This window comes from Callospermophilus lateralis, chromosome 18 (genome assembly GCF_048772815.1).
Source record: "Callospermophilus lateralis isolate mCalLat2 chromosome 18, mCalLat2.hap1, whole genome shotgun sequence".
Lineage (NCBI taxonomy): Eukaryota > Metazoa > Chordata > Mammalia > Rodentia > Sciuridae > Callospermophilus > Callospermophilus lateralis.
In genome coordinates this window covers 62,773,357-62,797,597 of record NC_135322.1, presented here as the reverse complement: position 1 = coordinate 62,797,597, position 24,241 = coordinate 62,773,357, and the positions used below count along the sequence as shown (strand labels likewise).

At 62.5% G+C, this 24,241-nt stretch overlaps 1 protein-coding gene across 2 annotated transcripts; it reads right to left on the bottom strand.

Moving 5' to 3' along the window:
* Window positions 1-6,386: 6,386 nt before the first annotated feature.
* On the bottom strand, window positions 6,387-23,519 carry Wfdc1 (WAP four-disulfide core domain 1). Of its 2 annotated transcripts, none has more exons than XM_076838418.2 (7): window positions 23,213-23,519; window positions 12,241-12,433; window positions 10,311-10,394; window positions 9,584-9,724; window positions 8,124-8,165; window positions 7,127-7,200; window positions 6,387-6,761 (listed from the first exon to the last, which is right to left on the bottom strand). In XM_076838418.2, the coding sequence occupies exons 1-6, from the start codon at window positions 23,330-23,332 to the stop codon at window positions 7,142-7,144; spliced, it is 639 nt and encodes a 212-aa protein (XP_076694533.1). In that variant the 5' UTR covers window positions 23,333-23,519; the 3' UTR covers window positions 6,387-6,761; window positions 7,127-7,141. The 2 variants fall into 2 exon arrangements, with proteins under 2 accessions (XP_076694533.1, XP_076694532.1); XM_076838417.2 differs by having other exon boundaries at window positions 10,311-10,388; window positions 23,213-23,424.
* Window positions 23,520-24,241: the final 722 nt, after the last annotated feature.

Below are 24,241 nucleotides of genomic sequence, written 5' to 3'. Positions count from 1 at the left end.
TCCCTCCGGAGGCTCCCGAGGGTCTCTGGGCTGCTCTTCTGCCGCTTCTCCAGGGCCTGGGTCCCGGGCCCCCCTCTTCAAAGCCAGGGCATCTCCGCTCCCCTCGCCCGCGGCTGACCCCACCTCTCCCTGTAAGGACCCACATGACCACGCTGGGCCCCCAGTGGCCAGGGGCGTCCCTCCAGCTCCTGACCCCCATTGCACCTGCACGGCCCCTTTTGCCACGTAGGCAGACACGCGTGCAGGGCCAGGACTGGGACGTGGACTTCCTCGTCGGCCGTCACTCTGCCTGGCACATGGCCCCTGACCTGGGGACACCTTCCTCCAGCGGCACTCGTGTCAGCAGTGGGCACAGGAAGGGCAGAAAGACACAAAGTCCTGCCCTTTATTTACCAGTTTTCAGGACAGTGGCCCGGCCCCTCCCAGCCTCTGAGGCAAATAACTCATTTTTTAAAAACTCCTCTGCACTCCAAGACGGGCCTCCGTTCCGGCCCCTGTTGTCCTGTGGAAGCTCAAGTTCTTTGGGCAGTGGGGTCTCTGGTTGGCTTGGGAGTCCTGGGCACATCCTCAGTCCTGGCCGCCTTGCTGTTTGCTCTGGTAAAGGGCCCCGCACCACCACCCGTGCTGGGTACTGAGGAGGCTCCAAACTCTCTGATTTTTTCTAGAAAAAACAAAGGCAAACACACAATAGCTACCCTGCTGTCCTGCGCCTCTGCTGGTCACTGCTGCTGAGCTGGGATCCAGCTGGGCCCCAGCCTGGGCCGCTGCTGACCCCTTGGGCCCAGGAGAGAACCTGTCAGGGCTCCCAGGGGTGCCACAGCCCTCCAGCTCAGCGGTCCCCTCTTGTCCTCTGAGACTCTGGAGAGCAAGTCCTCAGCGGCCCCTCCAGAGGCATCTAAAGAGCGTCACCCAGGGCAACCACGGCTCATTCCTGCCGTCTCCTCCAGGTTGCTGTCTTACAGCCTCCCTGCCCTGGGACTCCCTGCCCTCCCTGCCCTCCGTGCCCGGGGACTCCCTGCCACCCAGGGCCCCAAGCTGAAGGCCCCTTAACCCTGCCCTCCCAAACCTGCAGGGGCAGCCTCCACACCTTCCCATCCTCCCCCAGCCCCTACCCTGCAAACCAGCTCCTGGTGACATGACAGACCTCGCTCATCCCGGTCCCCCTCCCACGGTCCCTAATGCAAGTGGACCAGGCCTCCTACGGTGCCCCTGCCATCCCTGTTTGGATGGAAGAGCAAAAACTGGCATCACACTGGGACACCTCGGGCAGCCCTGGGAGCCAGCGGGCTGCTTCCGCTCTTGACTGTCCTGCCCCTCGCAGTGGCCTGGAGGCCGGTGCTACCGTTTGCTTGTTTTGTGGACTGGGAGACGGGGGTCCCCTGGGCAGGGAGAGAGCTGGGTTTTCCCGGCTGACAGTAGCCTTCCACCCACCAGGTGGCACTGCCTGCCACCAGCCTCTCTGTCCTCAGGGAAGGAGCCGAACCTGCTCACAGAGCCAAGCTCCTGGACGCCAGAGCAGAGCCTTCCCCAGGCTGCCTCTCTCCTCTGGCGGGAGCCTGCGGCAGACTCTGCGGGTGGGTGTTAGGCCCAGGGCCCCCCGTCATGGGTTAGACAGGCCTGAGACTCTGCATCTCACTCGGGGCTGGCACTGCTGGTTCCGGGAACCTCACTGTGAGAAGCTCTGCTCTCGTGAACTGGCCACCAAGTAAGACTGGGACTAGGTTGGGACCCTCCTGGTCCCCCCAGGACACATGGCATGGTATCCTGGAGACTTCCATGTGAACTCTCCAAACCAGGGGTCCTGTGCTGAGGACCTTCCAGTTACATTAAAACCAACCAAGCAATAGTCCTCAGCTTTGGGAGCCACGTTCCAGCACTCACAGGTGCCCTAAGTGACACCAAAGGTTTGCTTTAAGCCCCCGCCCCCGGCTAGCACACTCTGAGGGCAGAGGGGAACGGGCGACTGGGGGAGGGGCACACGGGGAGGGCCATCCCCACACAGGCTTGTAGCTGAAAATGTCAGAAGGAACCTCGTGGGTTTCAGGTCAGGAACTGTCCTGGACTGGTCATCTGTGGTGGCAGCGGTGCCTCGGCGGACAGGGAGCAGTGGGGGTGGCCGGGGAGACTGGTATTGAGCAGGTGGCACTGGGCGCACTGCTGGGAGGCCACCATGGCCGCTTCCCTCTGCTCTCCCCTCCTCACAGGCTGGCCGGAGCAGCCGCTCCTTGCCTACTGGGCAGGGTGTGACCTGTCCAACGCCCCTGGATTGAGCGTGGAACTTGCCAGAAGCCAGGCCTCAGGGAGAGGAGGCCTGGGCGTGGGGTGCAGGTGGGCAGGCTGTGAAGGCTCCTGTAGGCGCAGGAGATGGCCACCGAGGAGCTTCTGCACTGCCCCATGCCTGGGCCTGCAGGCTTGTCTCTGTGGCCACTGGGCCTGGGGCAGGATTTCCCTGGCCTCCGGGGGAAGGTGGCTGGGCTCTGACAGATTCCGTGGGACCCTCAGCCTGCCAGACGGGCCAAGCCAAGTGTCTCAGCTGCCTTTAGCACTCACAGGGGTTCGCCTTGATTTTTGTTGCAAATAAGAGAAGCCCCTTGCTCTGGCCTAAGACAAAAACCAGGGGCAGCAGGCTACGGCAGGGAATGGGGAGGGCTGCGGAGTTTGCATTGGACCTTAGGACAGGGGGCACAGCCTAGCCTCCTGCCAATCAGACGGACAGACGGACGGGCAGTGGCTTCTCTCCTTCTCTCCTTCCCTCTCCCCCCTCTTCTTCTCTTTCTTCTCTTCTCCCCCCCACCCTCCTCTGCATCTAAAAGGTAGGAGGTGACCCCCGACCCACACAGCTCCAGGTGTCCCCCTCCGCTCACACAGCCGGCAGATGCGGACTCCGGTGCCTGGCGTTTTCTGCATGCCAGGGCTGGGCAATGCCCTTCACGGTGGGATTTCAACTGATCCCTAGTCGTCACAGTGAACAGTGACGTTTCTTCATCCTGATGCCTCAGAGAAGGGAAGGGAAGTGTCTGAAGCCCGAGAAGCTGCCTGAACCACTCAGGTGAGAGCCCACTCCAGGGCAGGGCCCCAGAGCCCTTGCCCCGTTTCTGCCGTTTAACCCCACCCAGGTGGAAGCCCCCCCGAGCCCCGGCCCCTCCTGGAGGCCCAGCGCCCGCACAGTGTCTTCCAGGACCTCGCGCTGCAGCCCCAGTGCCCCCTGTGCCTCCCACTCCGGGAGGTAAGTTGAACCACAGGGACAGGGTGAATCCGTCATCCGATAGGCCTCAAGGCTGCGGTGGGGTGACTCTGGCGGCAGCTCCTGGAGCCTGGGGGGGCACTTTGAGCACTTCCTTACCTGTGGGCCAGGCACCTACCCCCCAGGTATGGAGAAAGCCCTCCCTAGGGGTCATAAGGTGGGGTCTCTCCTGCACGGTGGCCCCCTAACGGGGCCCCACCTGCCTTCTCCTTAGACCGACTTACTGATCTCTGTGAGAATGTTCTAGAAAAAAGACAGGGTGTGTGGGTTAATCCTGGCAGCTCTGCTGGAAAACCCCAGGAATGTGCCCAGGTCATGCTGACCTGGGCACAAAGGGATCATTCAATTAAGTTTCTTCCTGCAGGGAAGCTGCTTTTCAGAGGCCTTGGCCAGGTGAGGCCATTGGTCTGGACCGGGCAGGAGCGGGGCCTGGCTGGCCCACTCTCTCCCAGCTTCCTGGTGCCTGTCCTTGCTCTGTCTGCTGGGGGCCAGGAGCACCCAGGGTCCATCCTACAGCTGTGCTCGGAGGCCCTGCCCGTCGGAGGCACGAAGTCCTCGCAGCCCATGACCTGGCCCCCTGCCCGTGGCTGAGGAACCGTGCGCAGGCCAACGGAGAAGCCACCCCGCCTCGGCCGCCCTCCCTGAGCCCTGGCCCCTCCAGGAAACTCCAGCTGGGGATTCGGGGAAGAGAGGCTGGCCTCTCCTGCTCCTGGAAGTGTGGGAGGATGGGAGGCCACCTGGCCACCCCAGTAACCGGCCTGACCAGGTGCTGGCCGTGCAGCCCGGGGCCGGTTGCTGCCAGTTCAGCGTCCTGCAGCCCTGTGAGCCAGGGAGTTAAACCTCCAGCCAGGAGGAGGTGACAGTGCAGTCAGCATCTCCTGGCGACGGCCACTCGTCGGGTAAGATCAAGACGGTCACTGTGTGACGGTGCTCTGGGGACCCACTGCCATCCGCTCCTGCTCTGACGTGAGACACCTTTGCACAAGACGTGGCCGTCGGGAGAGGAGTGGAGGGTACACCTGTCCCTGGCGTGCCTCAGCAAGTCCTGTGGATCTATCATTAGTGACGTCTGACCCCACTTCAGCGACGTGTCACTGTGGAGGTATGACGATTGGTCCAGTTGACACTGACAGTAGCTAACATGAGCAAGGGCGCCCTGACGGACTCTGAGAGCCCGAGCTGGAGCCCCAGCAGCCCACCGCAGGGCCCTGACCACACCCCTGCAGCTGGCTCCAGCTGGGCTCTGTCATTGCCTCGGCATCCTGTCTGGTCCCAGGTCGGGGCTCCAGTGCCCCTCTGTCCCCCTCTTCGGCCTCTTGGCCCTGGAAGTCCCCACTGTTTTCACCCCTCCTCTCATCGGGCCTGTGGGGCTCACGGCAGCTGGGAGCTCCCTTTTTGAAGGGATGGAAACTGAGGGCTGAGCCCTGCATCCAGAGCACACAGCTGGGGCCCAGTAGGGCCACACGGGACTCGGCTCCAGAGCGGGCTCTCTCTGCTGACCATGCAGATGACCAGGCCCTGGATGGGTGATCATACCTGAGCCTGTCCTGAGTACTTACTATGCCTCACCCCTCAGGGCCCGTCCCCAGCAACTCTCATCACGCCCATTTCACAGCGAGGAAACCTGCCGAGGCCAGGACTGGACCTGGTGGAGTAAGCTCTGCCTGCTGGTCTCCACCCCATCTTGTGGGCAGCCCCCCTTCAGGAAGAGGGGACAGAGTTGGCCTCCCCTAGATGCTAGGGCCCCTGCAGGACTGCTCATCACCATGTACCCTGTTCCCCCGATCCCTGGGCTTTGGAGGCAGGGAAGGGAGGCTGGGACCTAGGTCTGGGTACTCACTGGCTTTGTGACTTGGGTGAGTCCTTTAAGAGTGAGGTGACAGTGTCCTTGTCTGAGAGATGCACACCTCCTGCCACCCCACGCACTTCCTCCCACAAAACCGCTACTGTCTTGGAGGATCTGTAGGCTGGGTGGCATGAGGGAGGCCGGGGCCTCTGCCCGGCTCTGAGCACTAGCGGGCTCGTGGGGCTCAAGGATTATTATCAGGTTCTGCGTGTGGGACACGAAGGGAAGACATCTACCTTCTACCGGGGCAGAGGGGGGCATTCGTCACTGTGCCTGGGGGCGATCCTGGCTTTCAGGTTGATGGGAAGAAACAGCTCCGTTTGGGAAGGCCAGGTTCATGTCAACTCCAGCCATGAGGTGCCTTGAGGGATCGTGCACACGACCTCCGTGGGGACAGGAGAGGGCATGACCAGGGCCACCGCCAACTCACTGCGTCCTCTGTCCTGGAGGGTCTGAACCCACTAGCCTGGGGTTGACGAATGCCCCTGGGAGTTCTGATGGCAGCCAGGGCCCTCAGGGCCAGGGACAGACGCCCAGGGGCCACACACACAAGGAGAAGTCCTTTTATCCAGCAGAGGCTCCTGGGGCACCCCTGCCCCGCCACGGATGGGTGCCGGGGCCTATAAACACTCTGGCTCCCTGGCCCAACCCTCACGGCCGACTCCACGGTGACGCAGGTCGCCCATGTCGTCTGCGAGATGAATAGGTTTCTAAATCCAGAGATGTCAGCAGTGACAGCAGACCACCAAAGAGCCCCCGGGTCCTTCTGTGGGGCTGCACACCCGGGGCAGCCTGTGGGGTCAGGCGTCTTGAGGTTCTGAAGCCCAAGCTGCCCTGGGGAAGCCCTGTCCTCACCCTCAGTGCCCGCCTTCCATCCTGCTCTTCTTCTCTTCCCCTCCCTGTGGCTTCTGCCAAGTATCTTCCTGGTAAGTGGCTCTCAGCTGCCCTGTCCCCAGGATCTCCTGCAGAGGCTTCCACGCTGCAGCAGGCGGCTGCGTGGCCCCCAGCTTCCCGGACCCCAGGAGCGGAGCAGAGCTGACATCTCACCCTGACAATGCCCTGCCTGCCCCACGGCGGCTGGAACAGGGCAAAGGCTTACAAACCGCCAGACACCCAGCGTTGTGTCCTCACCCCTCACCGCCCATCACCCACCGCCCTGCTCATCACGCAGTCAGCCCCAGGACTGTCACACAGGCCCTTCCGCTGCCTGCTGTCCTCGAGTCCCCTCCCGCTGGCTACTATGAATTAGGCATCCACTGTAAGGTCCCCGGGTGATCTGCTTGAGCGGGAAGTTCATTTCCATTCTATCAAGGCGGATTTATTTGGAGAGCACTTGGGAGGGGCATGTGCCTGCCAGAGTCACACCTGGAAGAAATCTGCAGAAAGCACCACCAGGCTGAGCCCTAGCTCGGGGAGGGGCTTCTGGCCTCACACCCGCGGAGGCGCCTTCCCAGGCAGAGATCACGAGGTGCTGCAGGGACCTGGGTCCAGGGTGGTGAGCAGGGGCCCAGAGCTGGCCAGGGGCTCCCTCTGAGTCACCGCTTCAGCCAGGGCCAAGCTGGGATGGGGGCCAGGAGCTCTGGGGTCATGCTCTGCAGTGGCCTCCGGGGGTCAAACCACTTTCCTGCATCGAGACTTGGTGGGAAGCGGAGGAATGTTCTTGGGCCCAGACTGCGAAGGAAGCAGAGAGGACTGTGAGCCGCGGTGGAGGCTGGAGGGGCCGCAAGCCTGCCCTGTCCTTCCTTCCCTGGCCCAGCACAAGCCAGAAAGACCCCACCTCCAGCAAGATGTGACTCTAACTCCTGGGGAGCTCAGGGGCACCTTGTGACTCAGGTACTAGCACACCCTCGGTCCATTTTACAGGTGGGGTCACTAGCTTAAGGTCACAGGGCAAAGGAGCGGAACTTCAGGTCAGGATCCCTGGGAACCTGCGAGGGATCTGAAACTCCACCAGCAGATGGAGCCCTCCGCCCGCCTGCCCCACAGCCAGCGTGCTGATGACCGCTGCTTGGCTCCTGGCCCGCAGCCCCCCTCACCTGCCTGGCGCTGCTCTACTGGAAGCTCCTCGGCTGCCCCTTTCCGGGTTCTGCCACGTTCTTCGAGTCACCCTCTGCAAAATGAAGTGTCCCATCCTGCTGAAATGCCTGCCTCCCCGCACAGGCGATGCCAAGCTACCTCCCCGAGCCTGGTGACCTGGCCTGAGCCCCGTCCCCAGGGGGGCTGCCCGCTGCCTGCAGCCCCTCCCCTGGCTCAGCAAGGGCCAGCCTCATCCCTCACCGCTGGCCACCCACTGCCCTGCTCCTCACGCAGTCAGCCCAGGACTGTCACATAGGCCCTTCCGCACGCTGCCTGCTGTTTCTGGGTCTTTAGGCGCAGCTCCCTGTCCCCTCCTGAGGGAGGCTTCCTTGACAACCCGGTCTAAGGTGTCCTGCAGGTATCCAGTACGCGCGGTCAGGAGCCTGCGTCACCACTGCCCAATAATAGGTCTTGGGCCCTGGTAATGGCTGGATTTCCTCCTGATAGTAGCTGCCTGCTGACAGCAATTGTGTCACGGTGACAAGTGTGGCCCCAACCTCCGGCCCAGAATGATAAGCAATGCTTGGTGACGTGCGTCCATTCCTGATGACGAGGCTGGCTGGGTGGAAGAAGGGACGGTGGGCGGTGGCGGGCGGTGGCAGGCAGTGGCGGGCGGTGGCGGGCGGATAAAGAATGGCTGATGGCACAGATGACTAGATGGGGGGGAGGGATGGAGCTGGCCACCTTTTCCAATGCCCCAAATAAGCATCCGGGGACAGTCCCAGGTTCTGGCACATCCAGCCCTGGGCTCTGACCTTCAGCCAAGGCCAGCTCGGCCAGGAGCCACTCAGCCTGCCATGGCCACCACCAGACATAGCTGCGTCCGTGTTTCCAAACCTACTTCCTGTTTGTCCCCTATGGTTTCAGACTTGGGCTTTTATTTCCCCTCTTCCCCAGGTCAGTGCTTGCTGACCCTTCTCATGCCCTCTGCAAGGAAGTAATGACCTCTTCTCTCACCTGGATATTCCTTGTAAAATCTGTGTCTCAGGAATCGCCCATCTGGAAAAAAATGAGGAGACCAAACTTGTTTCCAGAGCTCATGAGGCCGAAGCCCGAGCCCCTTCTGTCCTCTTCCTTCTCCTCCGGGTGCGCCGGAGCTTTCCCGGGTCCCATGGAGAGTGACACCGCGGCAGCTGAGCAGACGCACACAGGAAGATCTCCCTCTCCATTCATGAACTAAAGGGCGTGGCCCCCCTTCTCACTGTACATATTTTTGTTTTGGAAAATATGGTTATTTGTAAGAAAAATGATACTTGGGTTTAATATGTGATGGGCTTGTTGTCATGTTTAAATGACAAGCACAGGAACGTCTTCAGCGTCTGGGCTTCAGTTTCTGTGCGATGCCTGCCCACCAGCCCCGCCGTGGGGAGGAGCGCGCTGTGCGACCCCCTGGTGAGGGATCCGGAGACCCAAAGCCTGGGAGCCACTGTCCAAGCAGACCAGCCACCGTGGGATTTCCACGTCCCGTTCAGCCAATGCCATTGCAAAACACGCTCACACATGAGTAAGTGGCACTGTGAGTGTGTCCGAGGGGACTCTGGGGTCACCATGGGGAAGGACAGTCCTCGAGCGGGTCTTCCCGCCCTGCTTCCCCCACCCCACCTGAGCCTCAGCTTCCTACCAAGAAGGTGCCACACCTGTCCTCAGCCTCTGGGAATGAGTCCCTGAAAAGACACCAGGGGCCACGGGACGCTGCCACTCTCCGCAAAGAGCGGCTACGGCGGGCAGTGTCCACTCTGTGGCCCCGACCTCGAGCCCAGCCTCTCCCCCAGCACCGCCCGGCTGTAGCCAGAACACGTGGGCACGTGGGAGGGTGGGCGGTGGCACCCATCCTCCGTCCATGCTGTGCCCCCTGCTCTCCTGTGAGTCACGTGGACATGATAGGAGACATTTTCCCCTGTTTTGTGGGCCCATAAAGATCACCAGGGACCAGTGCTGGCATTTTCAGTGCGAGGCAATGACCCCATGTGACCCCTATCCTTGTGGACCTTGGCAGCAGAGGCTTGCCCTGTCCTCGAGCTTCACAGACAGCTACCGAGCGAGACGGACGGCAGGGCCTGTGGGGTTAAGAGCAGGGCCCAGGACCTGTGGCTCCACCCTGGCTGGCCTGGGGACGGCGGCAGCTGTAGTGATTACTTCGCGGGTAGTTATGAGGCTTGAATGAGAGCTGGGGATAGCACCTGGCACACAGCAGGTCCTCGGTGCACGTGCCATCCCTGTCTTAGGAAGAGGGAGGCTTGAGGTGGGGAGCCTGCGAGCAGGGCAGGAGTCCCGGCCTGCGTGTGGTGCCATTCTACACGAGGAGACCCAGGCTCCGCCAGGAGAAGAAATGGACCCCCAGGCCACCCAGGGGCAGGGTTCCGTCTCCACTGTGGGGGGCTCTGGGGAGCAGGAGCCAGGCCCAGGGCACCACTCACCTGCTGGCCGCCGCTGCTTCACACACTGCCCGCGGTTGGGGATGCCCTCGGCCACGTCCCCGGGGCTCAGGATGTGGCACTCGTAGCCTGAGGGACACTGCAGGGGCTCTGCGCCATCCTCGGTGGTGCTGCATGCCTCTGCTGTGGGGGACGCGCCAGTGCCTCAGAGGCAGAGCCGGGCACACACCACACCCTGTCCAGCGAGGCGCCCCACACCTACACGGTCGTCCCCCTCGCGGCAGCTGACACCCCACCTGGAACCACAGGTGTGCACACACCCGGAGGCCGAGCCATCACAGATCCCAACACGCCTCACACCCACCCATTCACGGGCTCACCCTGAAACAGACTCACACCCAGCACACACGCACACACACATCCCGACACAACCACGCACACTCATACACATGCTCACCCCACAGACCACGCACAGCAATGAACCCCTAAAGATGCAGGGTCTGGGAAGCAGCCCTGAGTCCTCTGCCTTGCCCCCTCCACCCGGGAAGGAGGCCCCGTTGTTAGGGAGTGTCCAGGCCCTCTTTCTGTCCTGGGCTGTGGGACAGCTGAGTGACAGCTGGCACCTCCGAGCTGGGCTGGGGGGTCCGGAGGGTGAGCATTTGGCTGAGGCCCTGCAGGGACAGACAGCCTGGGCTGTGGTTCCTGCTGGCACCTCAGGAGGGGAGCCTGGCTCTGTCCCCCGCCCCCCGCCCCCGGGGGCCGCAGCTACCTTGTAGCACCTCCTCGGGGCCGTCCAGGAGCCAGCCATTGCCACCAAGCCACCGCGGTTTCGGCTGCACCAGCCAGTCTAAAACTGACAAAGGACAGGGTCAGGGGCCTCCCCAGGCAGCCTCTAGGGTAGGAGCCTCCCTCTCATGACCACGAGGCCCTGCACACCCAGCCCTGGGCGACACCTCAGTTCCCGCGTCACAGCGTCACGGCTGGGCAACCTTGTTGGCGCTGTTACTCGGAGTTTTTATGACCCACCCGCGCTGAGCGGCTCTTGCTGCCGGCCGTGAATGAATGGTGAGTATCCGAGTAGCTGTCATGCACCCAGAGACCGCTCAAGGTGCTGGGGACACCCCAGGAAGAGAAGCAGACAGACTCTGCCCAGGAGTCTGACCCTAGAGTCGGGTGACAGCCAGCAAGCAGCGAGAAAGGGGCAGCTGGAGGAGGGACCGCCGTCCCCCGAGACAGCGGTCTCTGGGTGAAGAGCTGAAGGTGAGGAAGAGAGGCTGAGGGCATCAGGGAGGAAGTTCTGGGTGGGACCCTGCACAGGGGCCCAGGTGTCAGAGCAGGCACCCTCACGTCCCTGCCCTCTGGGCCATGTGCACCTCTCCTCAGCAGCTATGCTGCTGTTTAATCTTGAGCAAGTGACTCGGTTTCTCTGAGTTCTGTGTCCTCAGTTGTAAATGAAACTGACCCCGTCTCCACCCATGCAGCTAAGATGAGATGAAATGTCTGGGAGACTGTTGGGGATGCCTGGCACCACTGTATCCTTGGTGCACTGCTCAAAAGCACTTGGCCTAGGAAGCAAGGCTGATCCCTACGCCTGGGCGCATTCCACAGGAAGGGACACCCCAGTGGGGCGGGTGCCTTATGTGCTCTTCCACCAGGAGGGGGTGCCGTGCCACCTTTCTTATAAAGGCTGGGTGGGAGCCAGCCGGTCCCTGAGCACCTGCCCTGACTCTGCTCAGAGGCAGACTCAGAGTAGCCGAGCACAATAATGAGTGTTATTAAGTGTGCTGAGTCCCTTGTCACCGCTGTGACCTCACCCCAAAGGACACAAGGTGTGGTCACTTCCGCCTTCCGCAGTCTCCTGGGCCTTGGGAGAGGTGGGCCCCCTGTCGAAGCCTCCTTCCATAATTACTGCCCTTGGGAACCTGGTGGTTCCAGGAAAAGAGAGTCCAAAAGCCCAACTTGTCTAAAGGCCCTGCCTGGAGCAGAGCTGTCCCCCTCCTGCCTGTCCCACGCACTTAGGGCACATTTTCCCCACCCCACCGGGCTACTGCCTGCCCGCCTGGCTCGGGGCCCCTGGCTCTCCTCCCTGCACACCCCAGACTTCTCCCCCAAAGGGATCTGGAGCTCCTAAGACCAGGAGCACCCCAACACTGTCCCTCCCATGAGAGGGCGTCAGGTTCAACAGCATCTCCTCAGTCCCCGGCCCTGGGGCCCTTTCCCACGGTCCAGGCGCTCCTGCGAGCAGCAGGTGCATTCAGCCCTGCTCAACTGGAATCTGAAGGATCTGAACCTCCCAGGCCCCCGCCTCCCGGACACCCCACCGCACTGCTGAGCACCCACTCTCCTCCAGACACCCCGGGCACTAGATCCAGGAGTGAAGGGGCCTGGTGGGGTCCCAGGAATGTGGGACTGGGGACGGGAACCTGGCGGGATATTTTTAGGGAAAGCCTCAGTCTGGGTGTTTAGGGGACTCTGGCCCCTCCCTGTCCTCCCAGGATGGGCCTCCTGGGCTGTGGGCTCCGCCCCCGGGAGGTGCTCGGTAAGTCCCTGGACTTGTGCCCAGGGAGCACAAATCCGCCAGAGGACAGTGAGCGGCGGGTAGAAGAGACGCCCAGACGGTCCTGGCCTCCGCAGGTGCTCTGCGGCCCCCACGGGGCGCTCCCCACGGGCCCACCTGTCCCCTCCCGCGCCCGGCCTACCTGGCGGGGGCGGCACGGCCTCCAGGCAGGCGTAGGCGCAGCCGTTGTAGCAGCAGCGCCGGTGGCGCGGGCACTCGGAGTCCGCCTGGCAGCGCGCAGCCTGGCAGGCGCCAGGGGGCAGTGTCCGTGGGGGCGGCGGGCAGCGGTCAGCGCGGGGCTGCCGGGGGCCACCGGGCGCGCCCGCCTCCTCGGCCTGCGGGACAGGGGAGGGCGATCAGCGGCGCCAACCAGCGCCTTGGAGCTGTGCGCTGCGCGGTGTCCTGGGACCTCTCGCAGCCTGCGCTTCCTGGCGTGGAAAACTGATCCCCCGCAGACCCAGCCTCTGAGGGTCCGACTCGGGGTTAATAGACGCCATGCTTGTCTGTAACCGCCCCAAACTGAGGTGACTGAAGGCCACCAACAGCTGCAGAAGTGAATCTTGGTGGCTTGCTGGAGTCTTTCACTTTAGGGACCTACCACCCGAGAGATGGATCTCCTGAGTGTGCACCCGTGTATCCATGCATGTGTGCACACTCATACACACGTCTCTCTGTGTCTATAGATAGATGGATTGATTGATTTCTTGTAATCAGTGTTTATGTAGAGCTTTGAGAATTCACAGCTCACACATGGAGTGAATGGATTCACAGCACAGCTTGGCTAAACCTCACACACAGCACATCCAAGGGGGAAAGCCAGGTCACAAGGGACAGCATGCTTCACTGCAGTTCACTGCGCAGTTTGCGGACAAGCGAAGCCGGTGCTGGGTGGGGAGTCTCTGGTGCCTGCCTGGGGGGGCTGGCTGGTTCACCTGGGGACCCTCGGCCCGCTCTGCCTCTTGACCTCACGTGGATTACACAGGGGGTTTAATTTGTGGGAACTGGACACTTAAGATTTCTGTACTTTTCAATATTGCTTCAGTAAAAGGTTAAAAAATAAAATGTACTTAACACTTTATTAGTGGGAGGGCCCGAGACTTCTCCTACAGCCCCCGAGGGAAACAACCCAATTGCCCACCGGCTGATCAATGTGGTCTCTCCACACAGTGGCACCTCATTTGGCCACAAACGTAAATGAAGGCCTGACACACAGGACCACCTGGATGGACCCTAGAGACGGTGCCCAGCAGGCGGACACACAGGGCCATATACTGTGGGGTCCCCCTGCATTCACACAGAGCAGGCAAATCCGTAGATTCAGAAAACAGAAGGATGGCCTCCAGGACAGGACTGGCAGTGAATTATGGGTGCAGGTTTCACGTTAGGGACCCCCCTATGGGTGCAGGTTTCTTTTGGGGACAATGAAAATGATCTAATACTGATTTTAGCATTGGTTGCACAGCGGTGAATGGGCCAAAGGCACAAACTGCACATTTAAGTGGGTGGATTGTGGAGCATGTGACCTGTGTCTAATGGAGATGTTACTAAGGACAGCACGCTGAATCCCCCCATGCGACCCTCCCTCCTCCAGACCCCCAGGGCTCCCCTTGGGACCCTGAAGCCGAGCTACCTGCACAGTGGCGGTCAACAAAGGGGAGCCTCTCCTCCTGTATGCCACCTGACCCACCTCCAGGGGACCTGGTGTGGGCAACGCGTGCTGAACTGAGGGGCCTGGGACTTCCCAGTCGCGCCAGGAGCCCAGGACAATAAGTCTGAGCTGAGGCTCGCAGCCCCTGGGGCATCAGGAGGAAGGAGGTCTCTGAGCCCAGCCAGGACACACCATCCAAGCCCCTGCTTCATCTAGACCTGAGCACACAGCACGCACACAGCTGCAAGCTTCCTTGGCAGAGTGCCCCCAGCCCTCCAGGCCTTGCCCGCTGCCCCGGGGCCTCTCCTCCATCTCCGCAGGGAACCGCGTCCAGGACTCAACTCCACTCTCCTTTGCCCCAAAGCTCCCAGCCAGGATCAGGGCCCGCACCTCCCCAAGGCCCCGCTCCCCACCCTCTGTGAAGCTGTGTGAGCACACCTGCTTCCTGTGCAGAAGGTGAGCAACCCTTCCGGGAGGTGCTGAGTCTTCCAAAGACACCCCTTGTCCCTGGAGTCTGTAAAGGCAACCTCATACGATAAAGCAGGCTCTGTGGGTTCGATCCGGGATCTCAGGGGATCCTGGATTATCCCATTATAAGTGTCCTATAGAGGGGGCAGAGGAAGAGCACACACATGTACACACACACACACACACACACACGCACACGCACTGACACGGAAGACCACGCGAAGATGGAGGAGGAGATGGGGGTGGTGAGACTGTGAGCCAGGAGCGGTGGTGGCCAGCAGCACCCAAAAGCTAGATGGAGCCTCGAGAGGGGGCATGACCAGGCCAAACGCCATCTCCACACAGTGAGACTGATACTGAGCTCCTGGCCTCCCACACTCAGAGGATACCATGCTGCTGGTTTAGGCCACTCTAGTTTTGGTCATTTGTCCTGGCAACACAGGAAACTGGGCGCAGTGCTTGGCATGTTCTATCAGTGTTTGTGAATGAATGCCACTGAGGCCCAAGTCCCCAAGGCCTCCACAGCAGCCTCCACCTTGGCCTCCCTGACTCCACGTCTGCACCCTTTGCATTCTCCAAACTGCAGCTCAAAGGGGCTTTATTTTTAATTTTTTTTTTAGTTGTAGATGGACACAATACCTTTATTTTATTTATTTATTTTTATGAGGGGCTGAGGATCAAACCCAGGGTCTCATACGTGCGAGGCAAGCGCCCTGCCACCTAGTCACAATCCCAGGCCTCAAAGGGGCTTTCTGGAGGGCACCTCGGGACCAATGCTCTTATGCTCTGAGGCTTGTGGTTTCCCAGCACCCTTAGGACCAAATCTCAGTTCCTCGCTGGACCTTCAAGTTCAGTGCCAGTGCTGCCCTCCTCATACCACCCCCGCGTGGCTGTGCACCTTACCCGGCCTCTCCCTTCCTCACCCTCCAGCACAAGCCCACTCAAGGCCTTTGCCCCTCGGGAGCAGCCCCATTGCCCTCTGGATGGCTCCTTTCTGTCCTGCTCAATCAGGACCTCCAGACTGAAGCCTCTGACCCTGTCACTGGTCAGCACCTGTCCTGCTGTCCTCTTCCTTCAATTGACCTGTCTCCTGCAGCACAGCAGAGGGGCCACCTGCCTGGACTCTGCAGCTGGTGGGCTGGGTTCAAACCCAGCTCTGCCACTCCCTTGCTGCCTGACTTTGTGCAAGTCCCGTTTCCTGCAGGGGGTCGTCACCAGCACTCCCCGCTGGAGCTTTTGAGGACTGACCACCGGCACAGCAACAGAAAGGTTTCTGCCCCAGGACACGTGCCCGGCCTCAGCCTGGAAGATTCTGCTGCTTCTCTGTTCTGTTGGCCAAGTCACTCCTCAGCCCCAGCTGAAATACCCTCCTGAAGGCGTCCCTGCCCGGACTCGCTGAGGTCGTGGGTGTTTCTGGTCCAGGCCTCCAGTAGAAGCCAAAAGGTCACCAAACGCCCCTTTTGCGCCTGCTTAGCGGAGCCAGCACACTCGGTGCGCTGCTGCCGACGGCCTGCAGGGGGCGCGCGCCAGGGGACCAGGCACATCCCAGTAGGTGGCGGCAGAGGCCAGCGCTTCCCGCCTCCCAGGCCAATCAATGCCAGTGGGCGGGGACAGCCGGGGAGGGCGCCTGCGTCCTGCTTCACCCCAGGAACCCATTTGTGCAAAGCAGCAGTGAGCGCTTGGTGGGAAGGGAAAGGAAGGGGAGGGGACGGGGGCTTGCGGGGTGTCTGTGACCCGGGCAGCCTCTGCGCACCCGCCCTCTCCGCACCCCTTCCCGCGACCCGCGCATTCCTGCGCCATCGCCAAGCACCCAGGCACGCAGGGGCACAATCCCACGACACTAGCTCTCCGTGCCATTCGCTGCGGAATTAACTAAATTGGACCCGAGTTGGGGCCTCTCCAGTTTTAATCCTGATCCAAGGCGACGGCTGCCCCAGCCCCCTCGGAGCGCAGCGCGGGGCCTCGTTTACGGAATTAGCGGAGCCCGGAGTGAGGAGGCTCCTCCCTCCCCTGCCTCCCATCCCGTGACTCCCTCCGGGTGGCCCCGGAGGAGGGGGCTGTGCAGAGGTCAAGTTTAGATGTCCCCCTTTCTCCGAGGGAAATTCAAATGCCGGTTCTCAGAATTTGGACAGAACAAAAGAGATCAGCCCTCAGACAGCTCTCCGCGTTACTTACCATCCGGCTGAGCCAGCAGATGGCCTGGGTGATAAAGAAGCGGTTTCACCCAGGGCCGGATTAAGGGCTTAATGTTGGAGCGCGCTCCAGGGGCGCCCAGGAGGGCTCTGAACAGCCGCTGAGCCCTGGGGCCTGAGAATGACCCTTCCTAAAAGAGCTCACCCCCCCACGCCCCACCCCAGCGTCTGAAGGGGTCAACAGCCCAGTCCTCCAGGCCCAGCAGGCGGGGTCAGCAGGGTGGGGGCCGCCAACCCTCCCACCACTGCCCTCTCACCCTGTCCAGCCGCCTACCCCCTTGAGTCCCCAGAGCACATGAGCCCAGTCCCACCTCTGGACCTTTGCACTGGCTGTCCCCATACTCCACTGCTCACTGTCCAGGTCTCCGGCCCCGCCAGGCATCACCCCAGGCCTCTGCTCACATGGCCGTCCCTCTGCGCTCCACTCTGGCCCCACACAGCTTCCAGCCCCTGGCCACCCTCGGCCTGGGTACTGCACCCTCATCTACTGTCTTCCTTCTGCTGTGACGTGCCCTGCTGGGGACAGGGACTTGGACATACTTTTACCTGTGTCCCAGACTCCTAGAAAAGTGCCCAACACCCATACGTGTGGCCCAGTGCATGCTGGCACCAGACAGTGACCATGGGCTGGCTCCTGGCAGCTTGCCAGACCCCTTCCAGGAGAGTGACAGGAACAAACTGACTCGAAGGCACAGTCACCATGCGGAGCTGTCAGGCTCAGAACCCAGGCCCTGGGCAGGAGACCCCCACACGACGGGCGGAGGAGGCAGCCTTTGGAGATGGTGGACTCCACCCTGCACACCTGGTGCAGCCCTTGGAGGTCGCGGGTGTTATTCCCACTTTTGATGGGGAAACTGAGGCAGGGGTGACCCTGCCCCTGAGCTGAGGCTGCTGGAGTTGGGGAGTAGGCTTCCGACTGTCAGAGCCTTCTGGCCCCCAGAGCCTGGGCCTGGGAGGTGCGTCCCTCCATGTGGGCATCTGTCCTGTGCCAGGCCTCTGCCCTCCGCTGCAGTAGCCCCAACTCAGGGCACGGTCAGAATGTGTATGTCCCCCTCCCCATACACATTCTGGAAAATGCTCACCACTCACAGCCAGACCCCCTCCCCCACTTACATGGTCACTCAGCTGAAAAGGACATTACGCACTCTAAGTCCCCCTGAGAAAAGAGGCAGGTCCTCCGACGGCCAGCTCCCTCCACAAAGGCCACAGAGCGGCCTCGGGTTTCCGTCTGTACCCCCACTTCTGCTAAGGGACTGTCCGGTGAGTCAAGGTCCAGGTGCCCAGCCACCCAGGGCTTCGGGCTCTACATTCTGACTTGGAGGAAACCCCATCCCCCCAAGGCTTCCCACCAATGGCATCTCCCCACTCCTGGGCAGACGCTGTTGGTGGCCTCTAGATTTACAAAGCTGCCTCCCAGGTCCTTAGGAAGCAGGTGAAGGAAGTGCCAGGGCTGGGCTCCGCCAGCTCAGCAGGGAGCCCAAGTCAGCGGGGGCCATTCTAAGGGGTAAAGTCCAAACTCAACTAAGCTGGCCTCCAGCCAAAGGAGGCCACCTAGGGAGGGCACACCCCTGCGGCAGGACCTCACAGACCTGGGAGGGGAGGACAGGGACCCACCCATGAGCACACTCACCATGTGTCACGGTGTGAAAACACAGAGGTGAGAGACAGGGTGAACCAGCCAGGGCCACCAGCCTCCACTGATGCGAGACACGGGGACACAAATCCAGGCGGGTAGGGGAGCAGGGCTGCAGGGGGTGGAGTGACCCTTTATGGGACAGGGTCACCCAGGGTGATAGGCATGCTCTGGAAGTAGAGAGGTAGGGGCTGCAGGAGGCACAGACGTACCAAGTGCGACAGCAAAGTCCCCTCAAAGGGTTCCTTCACCTCCTGCAGATTCGCCTCTGCGAAGAGTCTCAAGGCAGCGCCACTAAGAAATGTGCGCGACTGCTTCGCGGAAAGCTCTGGACCCCGCATTGCGTCTGGCAGGAAGAACTGAGGTCATCTGCACTTATTTATAACTTTCTGTGCCGTCTGATTTTTTTTTTACAGTAAACATCACTATTGTAATAATCAGAAGAAAACGTGCTGAGCCATTTCTATGCAGGGAAAAGGCACCAGCCTGCAGGCCACCCATTCACCAGGTCCCTCAGCACCCACACCCTTCCTTCCCTGAACAAAACTTTACCCTCCTTTGGAATGTTCCAGGCCAATAAAAATGTACCCCAGACTGGCTTGCTTGGTGGAGGAAGAAAGCCAATTTCCCTCTAAGCAGTATTTGTTCTTCCTCTGGAATTTGGACGTCAAACATTTAAAAATAAGTTTCTCCCTGGAACAGAGGGCCGGAGTTCAGCGCGTGCGTGAATGCACTTCCCGGCACCCGGCGCCTCGGCGCTGGCTCTGGGAGCAGGACCGGGTGCAGTGCCAACGGGACTCTCTCAGAGAGTCATCAAAAGTCCAGCATCTCTCAGGACGGCAGACTCTAGCACGCACCCACCAGCGCCCCACAGGGCTGCCGAGCCCCCGTGCCCGCACAGAGCCCTGGGACACCCAGGTGGCATGCCCACACCCCTCCCGCAGCCCTGGGCACTTCACGCATCCCCATGTGATGTCAGCACACACGAGGAGGACGCGCTCGGGGCTGGGCGCAGAGCTCCTGGTCCTCACCAGGCCCTGCGTCACGTGCCCCAGGCTGCAGCTGAGGAAGCTGCGGCCCAGAGGGAACAGGGAGTCACAGCAGCTGGAGGGCAGTGGGCCGGGAGCCTCCTGGGGGACCCCAGGGGATGTGAGGCCAGCGTGCTGCCCTCTGGCCATTCTGTGCCTGGACAACGAGATGCAAACGGAACTCAGGCGATCAACAGCCCCCCGACCAAGAGATGGGTCCCCAAACAAAGGTCATTTTACCAAAGGACGGGGCTCAGAGACAGGAGTCTGGGTCCTGCTCCAGCTCTCTAGGGCGGATGGCCAAGGTGTGCCACCCCCAGCCTGGCTGACTTCGGGTCACCCAAGGAGCAGTGAGAAGAGATGGCATCCTATCCCCGGCTCACAGGCCTGCAGAGTTCCACCAGGGAACAGGAGGCAGAGCACGGGAGGAGCCCCTGGGGGGTGAGGAGCCCCCGGGGGTGAGGAGACTCTGGGGGTGAGGAGACTCTGGGGGTGAGGAGACTCTGGGGGTGAGGAGACTCTGGGGGTGACGAGACTCTGGGGGTGACGAGACTCTGGGGGTGAGGAGACTCTGGGGGTGAGGAGACTCTGGGGGTGAGGAGACTCTGGGGTGAGGAGACTCTGGGGTGAGGAGACTCTGGGGGTGAGGAGACTCTGGGGTGAGGAGACTCTGGGGTGAGGAGACTCTGGGGGTGAGGAGACTCTGGGGTGAGGAGACTCTGGGGTGAGGAGACCCTGGGGGTGAGGAGACCCTGGGGTGAGGAGACCCTGGGGTGAGGAGACTCTGGGGTGAGGAGACTCTGGGGGTGAGGAGACTCTGGGGGTGAGGAGACTCTGGGGTGAGGAGACTCTGGGGGTGAGGAGACTCTGGGGTGAGGAGACTCTGGGGTGAGGAGACTCTGGGGGTGAGGAGACTCTGGGGTGAGGAGACTCTGGGGGTGAGGAGACTCTGGGGTGAGGAGACTCTGGGGGTGAGGAGACTCTGGGGGTGAGGAGACTCTGGGGTGAGGAGACTCTGGGGTGAGGAGACTCTGGGGGTGAGGAGACTCTGGGGGTGAGGAGACTCTGGGGGTGAGGAGACTCTGGGGTGAGGAGACCCTGGGGGTGAGGAGACCCTGGGGGTGACGAGACTCTGGGGGTGACGAGACTCTGGGGGTGAGGAGACTCTGGGGTTAGGAGACTCTGGGGGTGAGGAGACCCTGGGGGTGACGAGACTCTGGGGGTGACGAGACTCTGGGGGTGAGGAGACCCTGGGGGTGAGGAGACTCTGGGGGGTGAGGAGACTCTGGGGGGGTGAGGAGCCCCTGGGGGTGAGGAGATTCTGGGGTGAGGAGACTCTGGGGTGAGGAGACTCTGGGGTGAGGAGACTCTGGGGGTGAGGAGACTCTGGGGTGAGGAGACTCTGGGGGTGAGGAGACTCTGGGGTGAGGAGACTCTGGGGGTGAGGAGACCCTGGGGGTGACGAGACTCTGGGGGTGAGGAGACTCTGGGGGTGAGGAGACTCTGGGGGTGAGGAGACTCTGAGGGTGAGGAGACTCTGGGGTGAGGAGACTCTGGGGTGAGGAGACTCTGGGGGTGAGGAGACCCTGGGGGTGAGGAGACTCTGGGGGTGAGGAGACTCTGGGGGGTGAGGAGACTCTGGGGCTGAGGAGACTCTGGGGGTGAGGAGACTCTGGGGTGAGGAGACTCTGGGGCTGAGGAGACTCTGGGGGTGAGGAGACTCTGGGGGTGAGGAGACTCTGGGGGTGAGGAGACCCTGGGGGTGAGGAGACTCTGGGGTGAGGAGACTCTGGGGGTGAGGAGACTCTGGGGTGAGGAGACTCTGGGGTGAGGAGACTCTGGGGTGAGGAGACTCTGGGGGTGAGGAGACTCTGGGGCTGAGGAGACTCTGGGGGTGAGGAGACTCTGGGGGTGAGGAGACTCTGGGGGTGAGGAGACCCTGGGGGTGAGGAGACTCTGGGGTGAGGAGACCCTGGGGGTGAGGAGACCCTGGGGGTGAGGAGACTCTGGGGTGAGGAGACTCTGGGGGTGAGGAGACTCTGGGGTGAGGAGACTCTGGGGTGAGGAGACTCTGGGGTGAGGAGACTCTGGGGTGAGGAGACCCTGGGGTGAGGAGACTCTGGGTTGAGGACCCCTGGTGGTGAGGAGCCCCTGGTGGCTCCTCTCTAGCAGGTTTGTGACGGTGGCCATATTAGGTAAAATAAGCTGCCAGGGTGGGTAGGGAGGCTCCAGGACAGTACCAGATGACCTCTCCCTGCCCAGCCCAGCCCACTGCCCTCCAGGGACCAGGGCCAGGGCTGAGGGTGGGGCGGAGCCACACAGGAAGGCCTTGCCTTTGGGCCTTTGGGGCTGCCTCCGTCACCTCCCAGTTCCCTGTGGGACACTTGAGTAGGAATCAGTCAGAGCTGAGAGGCCCTAGAGGTCATCCAGTCCTCCACCTTCACTACTCTGAGGCCCAGAGAGGGGCAGTGAGTAGCCTGCGGTGGCACAGCTCACTTGAGGTGACTTGTGGCGACTTCTGGGCCTGGTGAGCTGCCCGGCCTCCTGTCCTCTGAGGTAGCCTGTCCTTCCCCGGGGCTCTCTCTGAGGCATATGTGCTTATACAAAGCTCTCCAGTGTCCGCGCTCTGGGCAGGGACCAATGTCCGCAGATCCAGGGACAGACTTGGGGCGGGCACCTGACCGGTGGTGGCACAGCACACCTGTGAGGGTAAAACCAACCCGCCACGCCAGCGGAGGGCTCAGGGGTGGAGCCTGCGCGGGCCTCCCCGCCTGGCCAGGACTGGCCCCAGGTCCCTTCCCAACCTCCAGGAATGTCCTTCCGCCTCCTGATTCTCAGCCTCTGCAAGCTCTGGCCAGGGCCGCTGCCTCCTCCAGGAAGGCCTTGGTGACCTCACCACCTCGAGGGGGCACGCCTTCCTCCAAACACCTGCCGTCATCTCCCTCCCTCCCAAGGCTCCTGCCCACGCCAGCCAGGGCCACCGCCCCGAGAGCGCAAGTCCTGGAGTCCAGACTAGGCTTCATAGGATCCCTCGCAGGCACAGCCCCTCTGGGGAACTTCTACTCACCCCTCAAAGCCCCAGGCCAAACGTCCCCACCCCTAGGTGCCCTCCCTGACTCCCTGGACATGCCCACGGTGTCACGTGCATTTGCTCACAAGTTGGCCCCCGAGTGACCCAGTGCTGACCCAGTGGTGGCGGCTGGCGGGACACGAGGTGGGTACATTGAATGAGCAGGAGCTGGCCCGAGGACCTGCACTCTGCCCCGAGGGGGGCACCCGCCACCCTGGTCAGGAGCCTCCACGCGCTCGGGCATGAGAGTACCAGGGCTCGGCTCTTGACCCTCTTCCTGCAGACGTCTGCTGAGGATCTGAGCCCCTGGGTCCCCTCTGTCACCCCTGCCCCCGGGCTCCCTGCTGGTCCCTTCCTGCCCTGCGCTCTCCTGAGCCCTGGGAAGCTCGACACACAGTAGGTTTCTGTTTGCTCTCTTTTATGCTCTACTGTCCCCCTTGTCCTGTGAATTCCCCAGCAGAGACTCAATGTCCACGTCCCGCAGCCCCGGCCAGCCCCGGCCAGCACCTGGTAAAACGGCGCTGTTGGCACCAGTGAGCTGAGAGGAGTGCGGCGCTTTCTTTTGCAGATCAGATTGTTGGGGCTCAGAGAGTTCAAGCAGCTGGCCTGAAGTCCCACAGCTGGGGAGAAGCAGAGGCCGCCCTCCAGTCCAGCCACCTGGCTCCTCCCGCTGCCATCATCTGCCCCTCAGGGCTGTGGTCACTTCCATCTCGCGCCTACAGGACCCCACTACCCCTTCCTCGGGGCGGTTTCTGCTCAGTGTCCACTGAGTGGACAGAGGGCCACCTGGATTCACAGCGGAGCCCCACAGAGGGTCGGTGGTGGTGGAGGCAGCCCAGGTTAAGTCCTCCACCCCTGACCAGGTCTGCTCTGCAGGAGAAGCAGCTCTGGAGGCCAGCAGAGCCGGGCTGGGCTGCCCGCCCATCTGTGGGGTCCCTGTCGCCTTCCTCCCCAGCGGGGGGCTCTGAGGGCTCCAGTCCCGCTGCCCACTGGGACCGACACACTGCTGCGTTTGGGGAGCCCGGGGGGGATGGCAGGCCTGGATCGCCTGGCCGCCCGCCCTCCCGGCACTTACGTGGGGCTTCTCGGCCAGCCTCCCGGGCAGCGCCCGCTTCCAGAGCTTCCCCGCGGAGCCCCCTGCGAGCAGGAGCAGGAAGCACAGAGCCCAGGCGACCGTCCCTCGGCAGCTGCCCATCCCGCTGGTCACAGGCGTTTCCTCCGGGGCCAGCGACCTTGCAGTGGCCGGGAGGAGGCTCCCTGCTGGGTGGGGCCAGCGAGCGCAGTGGGAGCTCCTCTCCGCTCCTCTCAGCCGCACGCGGCGGCGGGGTCCCTGGGATCCTGCCTCTGCGCCGGACACATGCCCCCTCCTCAAGGTGGCCGGCCTGCCAGGTTACTTTTAGCTTGCCCTATAACCTCTGACCCCAGAATCCAACCAACAGGGGCAGCTGCAGCCCGGGCAGCTCAGACGGCCACAGCGCAGGAGGAGGGGGCACGGGGCTTGCCGGAGACGTGGCGGGAGTGGCCCTGCCGCTCTCTCCCCAAAAGGACTTCCTGGCAGCTGCCTGGCGGCTGCGGTGGATGACTGGGGGCTCAGCCCGCCCTCCAGGTCCTCAGCTGGGCCCGGGAACTGTCCACCCTGCTGCGGTGGGGCTGGCCGAGCTCTGCCTGGCCCTCCTCACAGCTGCCCGGGCTCCCTCTCTGTGGGGGAGGAGGGAGGGAGGCTCCTGCCACTCCCCGGGCCTCCGAGGTCTGCCAGGTTCCCAGGAGCTGCACACGCCAAGCGCAGGCACACGAGTGTCCCAAGGGCCCCGCAGGCGTCACACGCGCCCACCCAGGGACCCGCAGGCGTCACACGCGCCCTCCCAGGGACCCGCAGGCGTCACACGCGCCCACCCAGGGACCCGCAGGCGTCACACGCGCCCACCCAGGGACCCGCAGGCGTCACACGCGCCCACCCAGGGACCCGCAGGCGTCACACGCGCCCTCCCAGGGACCCGCAGGCGTCACACGCGCCCACCCAGGGACCCGCAGGCGTCACACGCGCCCTCCCAGGGACCCGCAGGCGTCACACGCGCCCACCCAGGGACCCGCAGGCGTCACACGC

Bases quoted from the DNA above. Each gene is read 5' to 3' on its own strand.
- Wfdc1 (XM_076838418.2), bottom strand. From the start codon at position 23,332: ATGGGCAGCTGCCGAGGGACGGTCGCCTGGGCTCTGTGCTTCCTGCTC. The intron at 10,395-12,240 runs GTAGGCCGGGCG...GTCCTTTGTCAG, and splicing joins GGCCGTGCCGCCCCCGCCAG to TTTTAGACTGGCTGGTGCAG. The intron at 9,725-10,310 runs GTAGCTGCGGCC...CGTCCCCCACAG, and splicing joins CCCCGAGGAGGTGCTACAAG to CAGAGGCATGCAGCACCACC.